Source organism: Mixophyes fleayi, chromosome 3, assembly GCF_038048845.1.
Source record: "Mixophyes fleayi isolate aMixFle1 chromosome 3, aMixFle1.hap1, whole genome shotgun sequence".
NCBI classification, from domain to species: Eukaryota; Metazoa; Chordata; class Amphibia; order Anura; family Limnodynastidae; genus Mixophyes; species Mixophyes fleayi.
The window spans coordinates 304,723,247-304,743,691 of NC_134404.1; the positions used below are offsets into that span (position 1 = coordinate 304,723,247).

At 44.2% G+C, this 20,445-nt stretch overlaps 1 protein-coding gene across 5 annotated transcripts in view; it reads right to left on the bottom strand.

Annotated features, from left to right (window-relative positions):
* The window catches only part of C1D (C1D nuclear receptor corepressor), a 48,795-nt gene that overhangs the window by 22,649 nt on the left and 5,701 nt on the right, over positions 1–20,445 (bottom strand). Inside the window, exon 1 of one of the 5 annotated variants that reach the window (XM_075203923.1) lies at positions 1,422–1,573. The exons of 1 other annotated variant lie outside the window; for it this stretch is intronic. In XM_075203923.1, the coding sequence (XP_075060024.1) occupies positions 1,422–1,427 (6 nt within the window). In that variant the 5' untranslated portion in view covers positions 1,428–1,573. Of the gene's footprint in view, positions 1–18; positions 139–280; positions 376–1,421; positions 1,574–20,445 lie in introns of those variants that run through there. 3 more of the 5 variants (XM_075203924.1, XM_075203922.1, XM_075203925.1) reach the window with 3 other exon arrangements.

The window sequence follows — 20,445 nt, forward strand, 5'->3', positions numbered from 1 at the left end:
AATAAAAAATGTACTTGCCTGAAGTAAATCTACAGTGTAGTGGACTTTTAGTTTTCAATGACGTCCCCAGGCTCAGCGCAATATAAAACATATGATGAAGGAAACGTTTTACCCCGATTATCTTTTAAAGAAAGGAACTTTAAAAACACACATATGTTCTTACATTGAAGCAAAGGCTAAATAGTGTTCTCCCTACTACCAGCAGATAACTCAGGTTTAGATTCGTTTCCAATAGAATATAATCCTTATTAAACACTTATGAATCTCACATTACACACACCTGCTGACAAAGCGAAGTCTTACCTGTTCCTGGCAGTATACAAACACACATGTAACCACACTGCTCACTGCCTCGTCCCACAGGAAATACGTCACTACTTGGGCAAGGCATGATGGGAATTGTAGTTTCTCTGTTTAACAGTATGTTGCTGTAAGCAGCTACTGGGGAACTAATGGTCTCAGTATGACCAGCCAGCCGCAGCCTGGGATCTGTAGTTCCCCAGCTGCTGGTTACATAAACCCGTTTTAAACCTTTCCACTTATAATAACAAAATGCAGAATAATAGTTTGTATGCTGCTGTAACAGTGAGACCCTGGGTGTAGTGTAGATCTGCAGATGTCCTGTTACTGCGCTGTTCTACAGTCTTTTATTATCATGACAACCGCGTCCTACACGACGGCGTTCAATTTACTAGTGATCCAAACCAAAGGAGACATATTTCATTTTCTGCGCAGAAATTTAGGTCGGTGCTCATTTAACTTTGTATTATGCATGGATGTGTGTCACTTTTATGTTGTGTATAAATAACTATTGGTATTAGAATATGAACGAATAAGTTAATGGTACTTTTCGCAGAGTTCAATAAGTAGACTTTCTTTTATTGTTATTAAATAGTTTTTATATAATTAATTTTTGTGTAAATAAAGTTTACTTTAATAACCTGTATATTTCTTTATATGTTTATTATGCACATTTTGTTAAAGTGAATTTCATTTGCACTAAAATTTATTTACCTGTTTATCTTATGTAACCCCCTGTCCCTGTGTGTAGTGTTGAGGTGCACAGTTTAGGCAGTGCACCTCCTTCTCAGCCCTGGTTAGCTCCTGGCATGGGTATAGATGACCAGAGGGTCCCGGCACATGCAGGTTATTTTATAGAGTTTCTGTGAAGATGTTGGGACACAGGTGATGTAACTTGGTGCAGTGCAGTCAGATGTGTCAATAATTTGGGCACCAGACCATCTATTGCAAAATAAACTCTTTATTTACAATCCTCCTTCACTCCACTACATTCTTAAAAAGTTGCAGTGATAAAGTAAATATGTACAATCCCTATATACATCTCCTGTCTCCTCCTGCACCGATCTTAAATGCTATATGTACAGAATATTAATGGAGCAGTCACATCCAAAGTTACTCACCCTCATCTTTCTCTCTTTCACAGCAGTGTTTTCTCATCCTTCCTCTGCGGGTATATTATATATCTCTCGCCCTGTCCTCTGTGGGGGTAATATCATACTTGCCTACTCTCCCAGAATTTCTGGGAGGTTCCCGAATTTCGGGGAGTCCTCCTGGAAGAGTAAGTAAACATCCCGGAAACCAATAAAATGCCGAAATTCATGGCATTTGTTATGTGCGTATTGTCGCTAACCAATAACGATTGTCGAACCTCGGGTTGTGTTTCCAAAGCACAGAGATTTATTCACAAATAATAGAATATATATATGCTCAAGCGAAGTAATAGTAAATACAGCCGTTACTTATCGCAGGCGCTCTGGATCCAGTGCAGTCATTCAATCCTGAAGTCTGGGGACAAGATGTCTGCACTCTGGATCACAAGCTGCTGCTTATATACACAATCAAATACAGTAATACAATGAAGATGGTATAGCTTGCATCTATTGGTCCGGGTCTCAGGAATGTCCAAGGGGTCGTCAATCATTGGCTGGTTCATCCTAAGGAATCCAAAGGAGGGGGTCATCTCTGCAGGGGGTATGCTCTGCTCTTCCCGCCAGGATTCCTTAGTCTTAAGTAGATCATAATTCCCTATCATTCATAACTTGCGTATGTACTCTGCGATTTCCTCGCAGAGTGAACCAAACAGTAGGATATGTAACAAGGTTCATTATGATACCACTCATGATGTTATTCCTTTAACCCGTTCTGTGTATTTCACTAATATGCATGTAACTCTGATATAACATATAAATACTACTATATTTAGACATAACTGACTATGTGTTGCAACTACCATTAATGTGTACTATTTTATAAGTATGCGTGTTTGTGCGAATGTATGATAAAAGACCGATTACTGTTGCTGCCACGTGTAGTGGATGCGTACGCCCTTTCACGCCGTAGCGTGCCCTTGTACGTCGTAGCGTACCGTACGCATCTTTTCAGACAAAGACAACCAAGTTTGCTAGACTTTAATTGAAATGACTTTATCCAATTTGCTGACTTCGACAGTTCCACCCTTTGATAGTGTAATAAACTATCACCCAATCACCGTTTCAAGTTCAGGATTATACAATACTTCTTCACAGACCATGATCTCAGTATCTGGTACCACCCTTTCAGTCTCTTTCTCAGTGTTACTCCCATGAGACCGTTTTCCACACTTCAACACAGTAGGAACACATTTGACGACTAAACCAATTGCTAAGATGACACCCAGTATAAGGAGAAGGAGCTTACCTACACTCGCAATCATTTCCTGTACCCACTCCCCCAGACCGGAGAACCATTTTGCTGGGTTCAACCATGAGAACCAACCCGCCACCTTTTCCCCGACCTCATATAACGAAGAATTATGGCTCTTTCGAAATTCCCATTTCAGCTGCAAAATTTCATCCATCTTCCGGTCTATAACCTCTTTAGGGTCATCAGTATTATTAGTAATGTACGTGCAACATTTGACACCGAACTGGGTGGCCAGTGTCACACAGTACCCACCAGTAATAGAGGTGAGATAATTTAGTACCAGTCTATGTTGCACCAACTCCTTTTTGTACGCTTGTAGCTCCCTTCCAGTATACCTGAAAGTGTCATCATACATCTCGGTGATATTATCTATTAATTTAGCTAGGTCTTGGATATATTTAAAGTTTAATGTTCCCCGAGCGGTCCTGGTGAGATCTAGAGCAACCATAACTTGGAAACCAGCAGTTTCACTAATCAATTTTGTAGCTATGGGTTCCTCACCAGGAATCATATTTCTCTTGCCACGGTGTTCATACTGTGTGTGTATATATGGTGGTGATGTAGTCTTGTGAATATCTACCATTTCTTCATGAGTAATAGTCATGATTTCAGGAACCAGTTTAGCTAGGAAACACAAGCCCTTGGAACTCGGAGTCACCCAGGAATAAGCTTTCCTTCCACAAACAAAATACACATCATCAGGGAGAACATAAGGAACAGTATGCCCATGAATTATATCACACAGAGTTTTGATAAAACTACCCATGCCTAGTGTCTCCATCTGCTCTAGACACGTGTCGGCATTAATGACATTTTCACATTTATCTGTAGAGACTTTTCCAATGGATACCTTCTTATGTTTGGTTATACGCCCTTACTTGTGACTTCCATCAACATTCCTGCCTAGTAGTGACCTTGTGAGTCTCTCTCTAAAATGAGTGTGGCGAGCCATTGTCTGATCTGATAGGTCAGCCTCCCAATTCTCCAGGCGCTTTGCATGAGATATGTTTAGGCACAGCAAAGATCTGCCTATGGAGTATTGTCGAAGCGTCAGACTAGGGGACCTAGTGTTATTGTACCTCCCTTCTATGGGCCTCCCACCCCTTAATTCGAGTACTTCGGATATGTTTAGAGGGAATGGCACTAGTCCTATGTTATGCTGCCCTTGAGGCACGTGAGAGCACACCCAACACTCGGTTTGGCTTAGCACCTTACCCACCAGGGAGTGATAATCCTCCAAAGGATGCCCGCCTATATTCAGAGTACTGGGGGACTGGCATCGTTGGATGCATCTCTCTTCAACTAGGGAGTTGCAGAACTTGCAGATACAATACTCATCAGACAATAGCCCCTCACACTGCCTCCGAGTTCCTGAGCTAGCAGACCTTTTCATAACCCCTGGACCAAGTTTGATAATGGGCTGCTCAGGATATCCTATTAACTTTTCTTCGGCCTCCATTTCATCCGTATCACTCCCAGAACTCTCCTCCGTCCTCCATCCTCCTTCACAAAAATAGAATGTCCTAGAAAAAGTAAAAACAAGGAAAATCCTGGAACAAAAGAAAAACAAAAACCGCCACTCCATCGCTGGAAAGATAGTTCTGAGGCAACGTCTCTGTTTCAGGTGTCTCAACTGCAGGCTTTAGGTCTCCCGGAACAGGCTCACAAGTGACAGCTCTATGTCGTCGGTCTGAGTCTTGTCTTGCACTTTCTCCGGATTATGGACTCTCCTGCAGTGGGTGGAATGGACCCAAGTGTCTCTCTCTGCAACCTTCAGTGATGTAGTACTGGTCAGCAGCACTTGGTACGGGCCTTCCCAACGGTCTGTTAAACAACCTGAACGTAAGAAATTGCGGATCATAACATAGTCTCCAGGTTCAACATCATGACAGTTCGTTTCTGGCATACCAGGTGACAGCATTTTTAGTTTTTGTTGTTGTTTTAGCTGTCTACTCATTCTTATAAGATATTGTACAGTCACTTCATTATTACACTTCAAGTCGTCTTGTGGACTCACGATCAAATGAGGTTGTCGTCCGAACAGTATCTCAAAGGGGGACAGATTAAGAGGAGGTCTAGGAGTGGTTCGAATGCTGTGGAGGACCAACGGCAAAGCCTCAGGCCATGCCAACCCAGTTTCAGCCATTATCTTACCTAGGTTGTTCTTTATAGTACCGTTTACTCTCTCCACCTTACCACTGGCTTGTGGTCGGTAAGGGGTGTGAAGTCTGCTACTGATTCCCATGAGTTTACACATATTTTGGAAGATATCACCAGTAAAATGGGTACCCCTATCACTTTCAATGATTCTAGGGATACCGAACCTACACACAAAGTCTTGTACAATTTTCTTTGCAGTGAACACAGCAGTATTAGTGGCTGCCGGATATGCTTCTACCCAACCGGAAAACACATCAATACACACTAACACATACTTTAGATTCCTGCACGGTGGTAATTGGATATAGTCAATTTGTATTACCTGAAAAGGTCCGTCTGTAGGAGGGATGTGGGATGGCTCAGTTGGAATAGTTTTCCCAACATTTTTCCTCAAACAAGTAAGACATGACATTGCTTTCTTACCAGCTTGAGAGGAAAATCCGGGAGCACACCAGTATGCTCTCACCAGTTTGCACATACCTTCTTTACCCAGGTGAGTCAGGCTGTGTGCTGCTTCAGCCAGGCTTGGATAGTATGTTCGGGGAGCTACAGGCTTACCTTGTCCATCCCTCCAGAGTCCTGAGGACTCTTGACCACATCCCTTCGCCTTCCAGACCGCCTTCTCCTGCAGGGAACACAAATCTTGCATTTCAATTAATTTCTGCGTGTCTAATGTCTGAAAAACCATCATAGTCTCGGTCGATACAGTCATAGGTTGCCCTGCTGCCCATTTAGCAGCTTCGTCTGCCCTGTTGTTGCCCAATGACACTGGGTCTTCTTCAAAGGTATGGGCTTTGCACTTTATGACGGCTACTGTTCTGGGTAACTGTATCGCTGTCAGAAGTCCTTTTATGTGTTGTGAGTGTGCTACTGGTGTACCTGCTGCTGTCGTAAAGTTTCTAAGACGCCAAAGGGCCCCAAAATCGTGCACTACCCCGAAGGCGTACCTAGAGTCAGTATATATATTGGTTGATTTACCCTCTGCCAATTCACACGCTCTCCTTAGTGCTACTAGTTCCGCCACCTGGGCTGAGTGAGGTGGGCCAAGGGGTTCAGCTTCTACCACATCCTGATCGTCTACAACAGCGTAACCAGTACATAGCTCTCCTGTCTCTGTCTGTCTATGGCAACTTCCGTCTGTATAAAACGTAAAATCTACATTTTCTAAGGGGATGTCACGTATGTCGGGCCTTGCAGTAAAGGTCTGATTCAGGTGTTTCATACAGTCATGCGTGTCAGTATTCTTGCCTAACTCATCATCAACCAGGGTCTCCTCACCTCCCACCCTTTGTGTCTCTTGAGACACATACGGAAGGTATGTAGCTGGATATAAGGTGTTACATCGTTTGATGGTGATGTTTGAGGGTGCCATCAGGGCTAGTTCCCATTTTGTGAATCTAGCTGAAGAAACATGTCTGGTTTGGGCTGAATTTAACAGAGCTGATACAGCATGGGGTGTATAGATGGTTGAATTATGACCTAATACTACATCTTCGCTCTTACTTACTAAAAGGGCCGTTGCTGCTACACTTCTGAGACATGTTGGGAGTGACCTTGCCACATTGTCTATTTGTGCACTGTAGTATGCTACCGGTCTGCTAGCGTCACCATGTTTCTGTGCGAGGACAACTGCTGCACAGCCATCAGCTTCTGTACAAAATAGCTCAAAAGGCTTTTCATAATCAGGTATTCCCAATGCAGGTGCTCTTGTCAGACTATCTTTAAGGTTAAAGAACGCTTGCTCTGACTCTTCTGTGTGTACAACACGCTCTGGTTTTGAGGAAGAGACTAGCTCCTGCAATGGTAATGCCAGAATAGAAAAACCTGGGATCCAGGACCTACAGTATCCACACATCCCCAAGAAAGTACGAATCTGCTTCTGGCTCTGCGGAAGGGTCATGTGTTGTATGGCCTCAATTCTGTCGGTTGTCAGGTGTCTTAGCCCCTTAGTGAGGCAGTGTCCTAAGTATTTGACCTTAGTCTGACATGGCTGTAATTTATCGTTTGCCACCTTGTGCCCTGTTTGTGAAAGATGAAGCAACAACAATTTAGTATCATGCAAACATGACATAAAAGAATCAGAGCACAACAACAAATCGTCCACATATTGAATTAGAACAGACCCATTGTGGGGTTGAAAGGATTGCAAACAGTCATGTAAGGCTTGGGAGAAAATACTGGGGCTGTCAATGAACCCCTGGGGTAGTCTGGTCCATGTGTATTGCACTCCCCTGTAGGAGAATGCAAAAAGGTATTGGCAGTCAGGGTGAAGAGGGACTGAAAAGAAAGCAGAACATAGATCAATGACAGTAAAATGACTGGCAGACGGTGGAATCTGCATGAGGATGACAGCTGGATTCGGCACTACGGGGAATTGGCTCTCAACAACTTTGTTAATTCCCCTTAAGTCCTGGACTAATCTATAGCCCCTCCCCCCACTTTTCTTCACAGGGAAAATGGGACTATTTGCTGTACTGGCTGTACGAATTAAAATCCCTTGTTGTAACAGCCTCTCAATAACAGGATATACCCCTAGTTCCACCTCTGGTTTTAATGGATACTGTGGGATTTTTGGAGCTATCCTACCACTTTTTAGATTGACCATGACAGGGGCTACGTTTGCCATCAGTCCAGTGTCCTGTCCATCTCTGGTCCATAGGGAACCTGGTATTCCCAGCAACATCCCCTTTACTTGAGATGGACTTTGTTCTATAACAGTAGAGTGTAACATTAACCTTTGAGGGGTGTCCAATATATCCTGTACCTCATGTGCGACCTTCTCCGGCATATCTAAGAACACCATCAGAAGTACAGTATATGACACATCCCATTTTACATAACAAGTCTCTCCCTAGCAAGTTAGTAGGAGCCGCTGCAGCCAAGAGAAACGAATGCTTAGTATGCAGAGGCCCGATAGTAACTTCGGCGGGTTTAGTTAGAGGATAATGTAACACTTTTCCCGTTACCCCCATAGCTGGAATAGTTTTACTGGTCACCTGTAGGTTGAAAGGAGAGGTTATCACAGATAGGGCCGCCCCTGTATCTACAAGAAAAGTTTGTTTCCTACCAGCTATGTCAACTATCATTGTTGGTTCTTCACTCTGACTCTCAGTTAACCTCACTGGCTGTAGACTACAGGTATGACCTGACCCCTACCGCTGACTATTGATTTCCCGCGCAGCATTTGCTGCCGTAATATGCGCGGGTAGATGTGAGTCTTCTAGTCTATGTGAATCCCTCCTTGGAGGATATCTATGTGACCCACCTTTCTGTGTATTGAGTCTTTCCTTTTTACACTCTCTAGCATAATGTCCTTCCTCGTTACAGTTGAAACACCTGATCACTTTAGGTTTCCTGTTATATGGGTTGTATGCTGGTGGTCGTGTATGCACCCCTTCTAGAGCCTGTATACTTACCGTCATTAACCTATCACTTTTCTCTTCCCTTTTTCTAAAAAAGTTCTTGTCATGCTCCACAGCAGACTCCCTAAGAGAGTCTACCATGACGCCTCTCCAATTAGGTAATGTGGTTTGTACCCTCGTCTTTAAATTTTCTCTAAGGCCGTCCATCAGTACTCCTACAGCTACCTCTCTGTGATGTGGATCCTCACTTATGTTGGATATCCCAGTGAATCGTGCGATCGCTGTTATAGCTCTAGCAAAGTAATCTGAGGCAGTTTCACTATCCTTTTGTTTAATGGTGAAAATCTTACTCCAATTTACTACTACTGGAAAACAGATGGCTAAGTGTTTAACAATTTGTTCTATATTCCGTTGGTTAATCTCATCAGTCAAGGTGTCATCTTCCTCCAACAAACAATCTTCAATAAATTTTTGTATGTTAGTATTGGGAGGAAGACACGCCCTCAACACTACCCGCCAATCCTTACTGGTTGGTTCGTGAGCATTTCCTAAGTCTTTAACAAATTTCTGACATTTAGCTAACTCTTTTCTAGGATCTGGGAATTCAGTCATAATGGAACGTAATTCTGATCTAGTCCAGGGACAATGCATTGTAACATTTCTTAAAGGAACTACACCATCCTTATCCGGTTTCCCATTGGGAACTGATATTGTGCGGACCGGGAACGCACCCTCTGGTACACTGACTTCAGGGGACACTACAGGATTTACTGGTCCTAGATTTAGAACGCTTTCACTCCTAGTGATCACGCTACTCTCACCTATCTCAGCCATTTTCTCATACTTGCGCTGAGCCTCTAGTACACTAACGGCATAGGCAATGGCCGAAATCACAGTGGGTTCATCTTCACTTTCAGATACACTTGATTTAAACTGGTTTAAAACAGGATACAACTTAGCAATTTTTCTATTTTCAGTTTTAACAACGGCTGTACTTCCCCCTCCCGCCACATAATGTGGCGGGGGGCGCGCTTGCGCTGAGTTCGCCACGCTTCGCAACGGTTACATCCGCCTTGCGCTCGCTTTTCGTCACGCCTACTTCCGGTTTGCATTCGCTGCTCTGCCACGTGTTACCTTCCATTTGCCACAATTTTAAACAATCATTATGTTTATTCCTCACTTTCGTTGAGGTAATCAACCATACTTTATCTTTTACGGTATTTAGTACCTCTGCATTAAAACTTCCTATTGTTGGGAAAGGCCTATCACAAGTTTTGGTCATCTTGACCCACGTGTCACAATACACAGTTGCATATGCACCATATTTCTTACACATGAGAAACTTCGCTGAACCAATAGGGCCTTCCTTAGGCAGTACACTGACCATCTCTAGCGTATGCTTAGCACCCATGTTGAACAATATACCTTCTACCCGGAACACAGACACACCGCAATGCTCTGTTCCTTCCGGCCAAATGTGAAATACAGACACACCGCAATGCTCTGTTCTTTTCACCTAATAATTTCAACTCTGTTGCTATACTCACCGCTAGAGATCTATAATGCTCGGTGAACGTATTTCCTTTAGCCGCGTTCACTCGCTTTTCTCGCCCCTGGCGAGGATCCCTAATACAGAAATATCACTGTGGGCCCCAAGGGCTATCAGCTCCTCGATACCCTGGCTCAACCACAAAAATCTGCTGAGTTTATTATCGCTGGGAGCGCAAGTTAATACAATCAACCTGCCTTTCCAGTATAATTCCTCCTAGCTGCTTTACCAATTCGCACTAACGGTGCGATCGGATCGCACTGCCTACCAATACTAATTATTAGCAAACCTTGCGATCTATTGGTAGCGCTTTGCGAAAACCCGGTTTTCGCATTCGGTATACCTGCCCTGTATACCGTCCTTCAGTTGGGCAATCCGCCTCGTCAGACAGCAACTGAGCACAATCCACAATAAAACAGTGTATCTACGTTACAACATCACACACTATACACCTTTTCTGCGCAGAAAATCAAAAGTTCCCAACAACAGTAATAATATCTCAGAGGCTTTCACAAGTAATTATACTATACATGTACAATAACTATCAAAACGATTGTTTAACCACGTGGCAAGTCTACCGGAAGTTCGCGTACGCACAGCAGGAAATACACATACGCTAAGCAATGCAATACAGTTAAAACGCACAATGACAGAAAAAAGAAACAGTTTTCTCTTTTGTCCCTAGGTTCTAGTTAGCGTGCCCTAGATAATGCAAAACGGACATTCGGTTTCGCAACACAGAGTAAAATTCAGGTTTTGAACACCATGCGTTCTTACCCGTTTATGACGCGTCTCCACCCTTTGTTGAGGAACCGAAATCCGTTGGTCTTGCGTATCATCGGCAACGAAACCTCCAAAGCTCACGAGCCCCCAAATTGTTATGTGCGTATTGTCGCTAACCAATAACGATTGTCGAACCTCGAATTGTGTTTCCAAAGCACAGAGATTTATTCGCAAATAATAGAATATATATATGCTCAAGCGAAGTAATAGTAAATACAGCCGTTACTTATCGCAGGCGCTCTGGATCCAGTGCAGTCATTCAATCCTGAAGTCTGGGGACAAGATGTCTGCACTCTGGATCACAAGCTGCTGCTTATATACACAATCAAATACAGTAATACAATGAAGATGGTATAGCTTGCATCTATTGGTCTGGGTCTCAGGAATGTCCAAGGGGTCGTCAATCATTGGCTGGTTCATCCTAAGGAATCCAAAGGAGGGAGTCATCTCTGCAGGGGGTATGCTCTGCTCTTCCCGCCAGGATTCCTTAGTCTTAAGTAGATCATAATTCCCTATCATTCATAACTTGCGTATGCACTCTGCGATTCCCTCGCAGAGTGAACCAAACAGTAGGATATGTAACAAGGTTCATTATGATACCACTCATGATGTTATTCCTTTAACCCGTTCCGTGTATTTCACTAATATGCATGTAACTCTGATATAACATATAAATACTACTATATTTCGACATAACTGACTATGTGTTGCAACTACCATTAATGTGTACTATTTTATAAGTATGCGTGTTTGTGCGAATGTATGGTAAAAGACCGATTACTGTTGCTGCCACGTGTAGTGGATGCGTACGCCCTTTCACGCCGTAGCGTGCCCTTGTACGTCGTAGCGTACCGTACGCATCTTTTCAGACAAAGACAACCAAGTTTGCTAGACTTTAATTGAAATGACTTTATCCAATTTGCTGACTTTGACACATTGAATAGCGGGGGAAGGGGCTTAACCACATCATTAAGCCTTGCTATTCAATACCTTGAATTGCTGTAATTTTAGTTGGGGCGAGGCTATAGTGACGCAACAACGTCGTCACGCCCCCTCCTACCCTCTGTCACATATCCTGTACTCTCAGGGCCCTCTTAAGAACCTCTTGGGCCCCCGGGCACAGCAGTGCACCAGGGCCCCTATATATACAAAAATAAAAAAATAATATTTATATATATATGGGCCCTGCAGCCCAGGGGGGCCCTCCGGAGGCAGGAAAAAAAAAAAACCCTGAAAAAAAAGAAGAAAATACTTACCGTGCTGTCAGCTGGCGATCCGGCTCCCTCCCTGGTCTCCTCCTCCGTTGCGCTCCGCAATGGATGTCGGGCGGGCGTGATGATGTCACGCCCGACATGCACTGCCAGCGCGACGGAGAAGGAGACCAGGGAGGGAGCCGGATCGCCAGCTGACAGCACGGTAAGTATTTTCTTCTTTTTTTTCAGGGTTTTCTTTTTTTTCCTGCCTCCGGAGGGCCCCCCTGGGCTGCAGGGCCCCCGGGCACCTGGCCAGCGTGCCCAATGGGAAAGACGGCCCTGTGTACTCTGGGATCTCCTGGAGTACAGATTTCAACAGTAGCCACGTATGGATAATGCCTCTCTCCCCTCCTCTGGGGGGGGGGGGGGGTAATATCTCTCTCCAGTCCTCTGCAGGGGTAATGTTTCTATCCCAGTCCTCTGTGGGGGCATTATCTCTCACCCCTTCAATGTTTGTTGTCTCTCCTTTCTATCATCCTGTCACATTCAAAGGTAATTTATCTCTAAATATGCCCCATGTTACTAGTATTATGTCAGTGATGTTGTACCTTGGCCCCTAGTGGTAGCAGGCGATGAACCAGCTCCCCAGATTACAAGGGGGTCCCAGGACCTCCTCCCCTCTATACTGGGTCCCTGGCTGTCACTCTTCATACAGGTTCTGAATCCCTTATCTCAGCCTGATGTTGATAAGCAACATTTCTGCTATGTCTCCTCTGGGTCCTATTGCCGGGTTACACTTTTAGGGCCTGATTCATTAAGGAAAGTTAAACAAAAAAGTTGCAATGCATGGGGTGCAAATTAGTTTATTATTTTGCACATCAGGAAAATATTGTCTCTTTTTTTCATGTAGCACACAAATAATTGATAGTTTATTTGTACACTGAAATTTAAAGTTGATCTAGGACATGCCCTATCCCAATTATAAATCTGCCATCACATTTTAAATTTATCTCCCCCTCCAATGCAACATAGTTTTGCATTACTTACTATTGGTTAACTTTCCTTAATGAATCAGGCCCTCGGTCACTTGGAGGTGTGAACAACAATATCAGATGGGGTGTTACACTTAAGCTTGTTATTTTAGTACAATATTTCAACAGATGACTATTTGAGTATCTCCTAAATGTGGTGTACTATATTGCGACATTTACTATAGTGATCAATGTAACAGTCAAATTTCAACCTTGCAGTTTTGTAATTGTCCTTTGCACCAATCACTTGTTAGCAGCCAGCTCTGTCTTTCAAAAAGCTTTCTTTTCAGAGAATATACAATGCAAATTTTGAACCCTTTTCTCAACATTGTGTATATTTTATGTTAAATATAGTGTAGGAATAAATTATTATTTGTAGAATTTACTAAATCCATATATGCTGAGCAAACAACTATGCAAAAAAGGTCATTTGCATACTAAAATATGTCAAGGTTATGTATTTGTCTCATTTCATGTTTTATGTTTATGTATTGAATTTTCACACAGCTTAGTTTGTTACCAGCCACAGATTATTTAATTTCATCTTTTAAATACATTCTTTCCGCCAAGAAAAAATATATTTGTATTTATTAATGTAAATATAATTTGTGCAATGCAGAACATAGTTTTAGGCTGTACAAACGAAGACATAGAAATGAACAATTGTGACCTTGAAAAGCTTTCTGTTCCTGGAGTAAAGTTGGAGCCTCCTTTCAAACCAGACATCATGATCTACAGAACGACAGTACCTAGTCAGCTGACACGGATTACTGTGGATGCATGTCCTAGTGACACGGCAGCTTCCTACACATTGCTGGTGAGTTCAATTTAGAAGAGAATGTCGTACAAAAATACATAAGAGCTGGTATTATCATTTATTAATGTATTGCCAACCATATTATGCAGCCCTTTACAGAGAATATGTAATCATTCACATCAGTCCCTGCTCCATAGGAGCTTACAGCCTAAATTCCCTAGAACACATACACATGCATACTAGGGTCCATAATTGCAAGTCAGTTAACCTACCAGTATATTTTTGGACTGTGGGAGGCAACTGGAGCACCCAGCGGAAACCCACAAATTGAACCCATGATCCCAGAGCTGTGAGTTAGTAATGCTAACCACTATTCCACCCTGCTATCCGTTCACAATCCCGGCCTCTGGCATCAGTAACTGTACTCCACTGTAACATAAATCACATTAGTAGGCCCCCAGTCATGGATTGGGTAAGAGGGTTGAGGGTCATATGTGACCTCAGTCTAGGGTTTAAGCTTGGTAGAGGATCATATTTAGTACATTGGATTGGATAACTTCTATTTCTTGAAATGTTTATTGTGAGGTTGTTATTCTCTATATTTCCTTTTTCTGTTAAATATCGTTATTAAATGTCATCATAAGACAATAAGAATAAGGTGTCAACAATTTTGCATAATTAAAATATGACACAAATAGAAATAGTAATGAGAGAAGAAAATAGAAAAAAAGAAATGTCAGCTTTGAAGACCACTAATTCAGCACTTGCCAGACTACCATCCGCCTATCACTTGCCCCCCAATACCATGGACGTGAGAACATATTTTCCCACTTTAACAAATATATGGATAAAGAATACTTTACTAATACAAAAATTCCAACAGAGCTATAGCACTTTTAAGCAATGGTTATCTTAATCACATTACACGATTGTAACGTATCACACAGACATACAATTACCTTACAATACCGATCTGTTATTAGCCAATCCTGGGGTAACCACTTCAGACTTGAACTGTTAGCAAGGCTCCTTTCCCGTTACTGCCAGTAAGGCAGCGGTCCTGCTTCACTGTCACCCCTATTTTGGCAGGCACACAGATCCACAAGTCCCACAGGGATTCCTCGCAAAAGGAAGAAAATTGCTGCTTCTCGGAGTCCTTCTCTGTAGCCTCCAATTCTTCTGTCAGACAAGTATAAGCTGTAACCCCTCGCCAGTCCCTCTCTGTTTTCCACACTCCACTTATGGCTCCCCAGTTGGAAGACCTTATCTTTCAGGGCTGGGTCATGTCTTCCCCTGGTTACCTAATTGGTGGATATTATCTCCCAGTGGTTGGAGGGTATGTTAGACACTGCCCATCTCAGTTTCAGATCCCCTGCTAGCAGCTACTCCTTGCTATCAGAAACTAACAGTTTACTCAATGGATTTCCTGAGAAGAGCATAATCACTGGAGATGAGATGAACAAAGTCATTGTTCCTGCATTTAACCCTGCAAATGCAGATTATCACTCTCTGGCTGAGTGACACTTCCCATGGAGTATGGCCCCCTATTCTGGATGCATAACCCGGCTACTAGTCAGGACATGAGCCGGATCTTAGCCCACCGATGGGAGCAGGCTGCACTTGTCTTGAACTTGGCAAGATAGGCCTTACCTAGCATGACCATGGCTCTTTTACAAATGTAGCACTGGTACATGCATGAAACTTAGTTTAATCACAACATATATATTACATACTGTCACAAACGTGTTCCCAGCATCCCTTTCTCTCCTTTGACCTATATTTAATATCCCTATAGACAATCCCTCAGACCCTGCTGCCTCCAAACTTCTCTCCCTCTCCTCCTCCCTTGGACTCTTTTAGTTGACCACCTCTCCCTCTCACCGCAGTGGCCACTCCCTTGATCTGTTTTTTTCACACCTCGGTACTGTCTCCGACCTCATTAATTAACCTTTTCCTCTCTTGGACCACCATCTCCTCTCTTTTAGCATCTCTCCACCCCTCACACCGTCCCCATTCCCCAAGGTTACTCTCACCAGTTTTAATCTTGACACAGTTGATTCTACCACTTTCTCCTCCTCCCTGGGCCCGCTCCTCTCTTCATCACCACTCTTTTTTTCCCCGATGAGGCTGTCTCCTTTTACAATCACACTCTTACCACTACACTTGACTCTGCCGCCCCAGCTGTCACCATCAAGCTTCGTCAGTCCCCGACGCAACCGTGGCTATCTTCAAAAATGCTCCCGCATTGCAGAGTAGCTCTGGAGAAAGTCACGCACTCATGCTGACTTCCTCAACTTCAAGTTCATACTTGCCTCTTACAGTTTGGCCCTATCGCTCTCAAAACAATACTTCTTTAAAGCTCTAATTTCTTCCCAATCCTCCAACCACCGTCGGCTATTTGCCACCTTCAACTCCCTCCTCTCCTCTTCCACTCTCCCATTTCCCCTCACGCTCTCTGCTGTCGACTTTGCTACCCACGTCACCTCCATGATTGAGTCTATCCGTCATGACATCTCCCAGAAGTCCCTTCTTACCCCACTCTCTGCAGCTGCTATCTCCTTTCTCACCTCCCCTCTTGCTAGCTTACCCTCCTTCTCTTCCTTCACTCTGGTATCTGCAGATGAAGTCCATACACTTCTCTCTTCCTCACCCCCCTCCACTTGCCTACAGGACCCAATCCCCTCCAACCTCCTCCGCTCCCTCTCTCTTGAAGCCTGCTCCCACCTTGCCCAACTCCTCATCCTATCCCTCTGCTCTTGAATCTTCCCCTCCTCTTTTAAATATGCACTTGTCTCCCTCATTGTCACTCACCGGACCGTGAGTGCCTCTTCCCGGACATTTAGGAACCGTGGCCGTCCACCATCCTGAGGGTCTGCGCATGCGCAGCCCTTTTCTATACTTCAGTGTATACCCCTTTAACTCAATTGGCAGATCAGGCAACACTCCCTATATTAAGCACCTGTGGTCAACACCACGTTGCCTGATCTTGGAGTCTCATTCCTCATGAGTCTCTGAAGGTGTTCCTGTATTACTCGTGTATTCAGCGCTGCTGATTCCTGTGGTTTCCAAACCACTTCTACTACTGTGGTTCCATACCACTTCTACCATCAACTGTATCATCATGACTGTTTGCTGATTCCTATCCGCTGCCTCCGTGCACTACAGTCTTCTAAACCACTTCTACGTTATTTTACATCTATGTGACTGTTTGCTCATTGCTATCCGCTGCCTCCGTGCACTCCAGCTTTTACTTCACTCACCTGCTTCTCATCAAGTCTGTTTGCTGATTCCTATCCGCTGCCTCCGTGCACTACAGTCTCCTGCTGGCAACTCGCCTGTGTTCAACATCGTGACTGCCAGCTGATTACTATCCGCTGCCTCCGTGCACTACAGTCTCCTGCTTGCAGCTCGCCTGTGTTCATCATCGTGACTGCCAGCTGAATACTATCCGCTGCCTCCGTGCACTACAGTCTCCTGCTTTCAACTCGCCTGTGTTCAACATCGTGACTGCCAGCTGATTACTATCCGCTGCCTCCGTGCACTACAGTCTCATCTCATCTTTGCTGTGACTTCCTTGAGCCTGCCGCTTTCATTACCATCTGCTACACTTCGTGATCAACAGCTCCTGCCCTGCGCTGCACTCCTGTTTCCCATCGCTGTTGGTTCCTGTGGTTGCTACTGGTTACCTCCGTGTGCCGCTGAGTCCTGCTGCTGTGGTCAGCGCTATCCTCCATCTCCTGCTGATCCACTCTCCACGCCTTCACGTGTTCCACTGGTCTCTACCCTCCTGTCAGCATTTGATTTGTATCTCATCTACTACCCTCTGCTGGATCATCTCCATTCTCCTGGGTCTCCTATGAGTCCAGTTCCACGTGTTGCTGACTCCGGTGAATTCGTGTCCCTGTTGGTCTACTCACCTGTGCGCTGCACCTGCTAGACCGCTGCCTCACCTATCCAGGGACTTCCTATCCAGGCGGCCTCCCGCCGCTCAGGTACCGCTGCTATCCCATCTGACTGCTACTGCTGAACCACGGTATGCATACTTCTCATTGACTGTGCTGTGTATTGCATATCTTGCTGGACTGTGTTTGGTTCTCTCTGGAGTCTGCTATCCGCTGAGTCTATTGCCATCATTGACTGTGTTATAATTGTGCTGGACTACTTCAAGAGACTTTCTAGATTGCAGACCTGCTCAGTCATTTATATCTATATGTATATCTATATTGTGCATATTACTGTGGATCGTGTATAAGGTGCCTGTGTATATCCTGTGTTGCAGTCTTCCCCTGTGCACCTCCTCACATATATATTCAGTGGTACAACTTGCTGATGTCAGACCACTGATCCCTGTTTCCGGTATCACCTGTTCCATCATCCTCTCACATAGCAGTGGTACAACTTGCTGCCGCAGACCACTGACTACCCGGATACCTCCACTTGGATTCCATTCCTTCACTCAGACAGCGGTACAACTTGCTACCCGCAGACCGCTGACTCTCATCACCCCCTTGTTTCTGTTGGACATTCCTCCTCCCTATAGCAGTGGTACAACTTGCTATCGCAGACCACTGACTATCTTCACGTGTCCTTGTCCATACAGTTCCTTGTGTATTATTACCTCATTATTACCAGTGTTGCTAGTCATAGACTTTCCTGAGCATCTCATCGGCCATCATTTCATGTTCCGTGATCACCTAGCTACCAGAGTACTCGATTACCATCTACATTGCTCTGGTAAGCCTACCATCTGGTGATCCCTGGGTAGAGACTCCTAGTGCCCGTGACACTCATACTAAAGAAACCGTCCCTTGATCTCACCTCTCTCTCTAATTACCACCCTATTTTGCCTCCAAACTCCTTGAACGGGTTGTCTACAACCGTCTCACCCCCTTTCTCTCTTCTCACTCACTCCTTGACCCACTCCAATCCGGTTTCCGCCCCCTCCACTCCACTGAAACTGCCCTCACTAAGGTCACTAATGACCTTCTCCTCGCTAAATCCAAAGGACACTACTCCTTTTTTATCGTTCTTGACCTCTCTGCTGCCTTCTATACCATTGACCACGCACTCCTTTTGCAAACTCTCAAATCTATAGGCCTCTGTTACACTGTTCTCTCCTGGTTTTCCTCTTACCTCACCAACCGCTCCTTCTCAGTCTCTACACATGACTCTACACTCCCCTCTCTTCCCTTACCTGTTGGCGTTCCTCTTCCGTTCTTGGCCCCCTGCTTTTCTCCCTCTACACCTCCTCCCTTGGTGTCCTCATCCGCTCCTTTGGCTTCCAGTACCACCTTTATGCTGATGATACCCAAATTTATCTTTCATCCCCTGACCTCTCCCCTTCCCTTCTGTCTCGTGTCTTCTGCTGTCTCTCTGCCATCTCATCTTGGATGTCCCAACGCTTCCTTAAACTCAGTATCTCCAAGACTGAACTTATCGTCTTCCCCTCTTCCAGATCCCACTCCCTCCCTCTCTATTTCTGTTAATAACACTACCCTCGTCTCTGTCCCTCAAGTGCGATGCCTTGGGGTCATCCTTGATTCCTCCCTCTCCTTCAAGCCTCACATTCTGTCCCTCTCAAAATCCTGCTACTTCCAACTTCGGAATATATCCAAGATACGCCCCTTTCTCAACACGGAAGCTACGAAAACCCTTGTTCATTGGCCTACAAACTTAAATTTAAACTCCTCACCCGCACCTTTAAAGCTCTTAATCAATCCTCCCCTCCCTACATCTCCAATCTCATCTCTACCTACACTCCTAGCCGCCCACTCCTCTCTGCCTTTGTCCGCCACCTCACTACTTTACTAATCACCTCTTCTCACTCCCATCTCCAGGACTTTGCCCGGGCTGCTCTCCAGCTGTGGAACAATCTTCCACATTCCATCAGGGTAGCATCTACTCTCAAAGGCTTCAAGCGTGCCCTTAAGACTCATTTCTTTATTCAAGTCTATCAGTCCCCCTCCTAACTCCCTTGTCAGGCTCTCTCCCCCAGTTAGTACCACGCTATTTGTGTCTCCCCTTTCCTTCAGGATGTAAGCTCTCAGGAGCAGGGCCCTCTTTCCTTGTGTGCTCCTTCTACTATTCCATCACCCCCTGTACATCTTGGCCTGCTTCCCTAGCCCTGTTTTTTTAAGCTTCAGCCGACTTCTTGCTGATTTCTACCATCACTTTCACTCATTGACCCAAAAATAATTTGATTTGCATTACCATATTACCTGTGTGTGTGTATATTTATTTTTGTTCTTCATTTTTTGTTCTTTCTGTATCATGTTATGTCATGGGTCACTGTTTTCTGTATATGTCATGTACGGCGCTGCGGACCCTTTGTGGCGCCTTATAAATTAAAGATAATAATAATAATCCCTGACTTTGGTTGTTTACTGTATGGGGTTACACGCAATTCCAGCATTCAGTCTTTCACTCACCGATCACACAGGTTATATATTTGCCGAATCGCCCCCAAACAGCACTCTCACACCCATACACACCTAGGTTCTGGCACCACCTATTGAAATAGGGCAATAGGACCCCAATACTGGCACACACTATACTCCTTGTTACACCCATGTTAACAATGCACACACTTTCAAAGGGTCAACACATCAAAACTCTGTTACATAAATGTACACTTTGGCACACACTAGGCTTGTTAGTCAAATGGATTAACAATTCACACACCAGCATTCAAAAGTGTTAACATGGTTAAACAATATTTTCCATGAAAGGCTAATGGGTTCGTTAGAGTACCAAGGACAAAACTTATTCAATTTTAGATTTAATATACAAAGATACAGGCATTAGGATATAGTAAAAAACAGATAACAAATGACATACAAATAATAAATACAATACAGTTATAAAAACAAATAAGATGAAATTGCAGAGAATAAACTTATGTATGAAA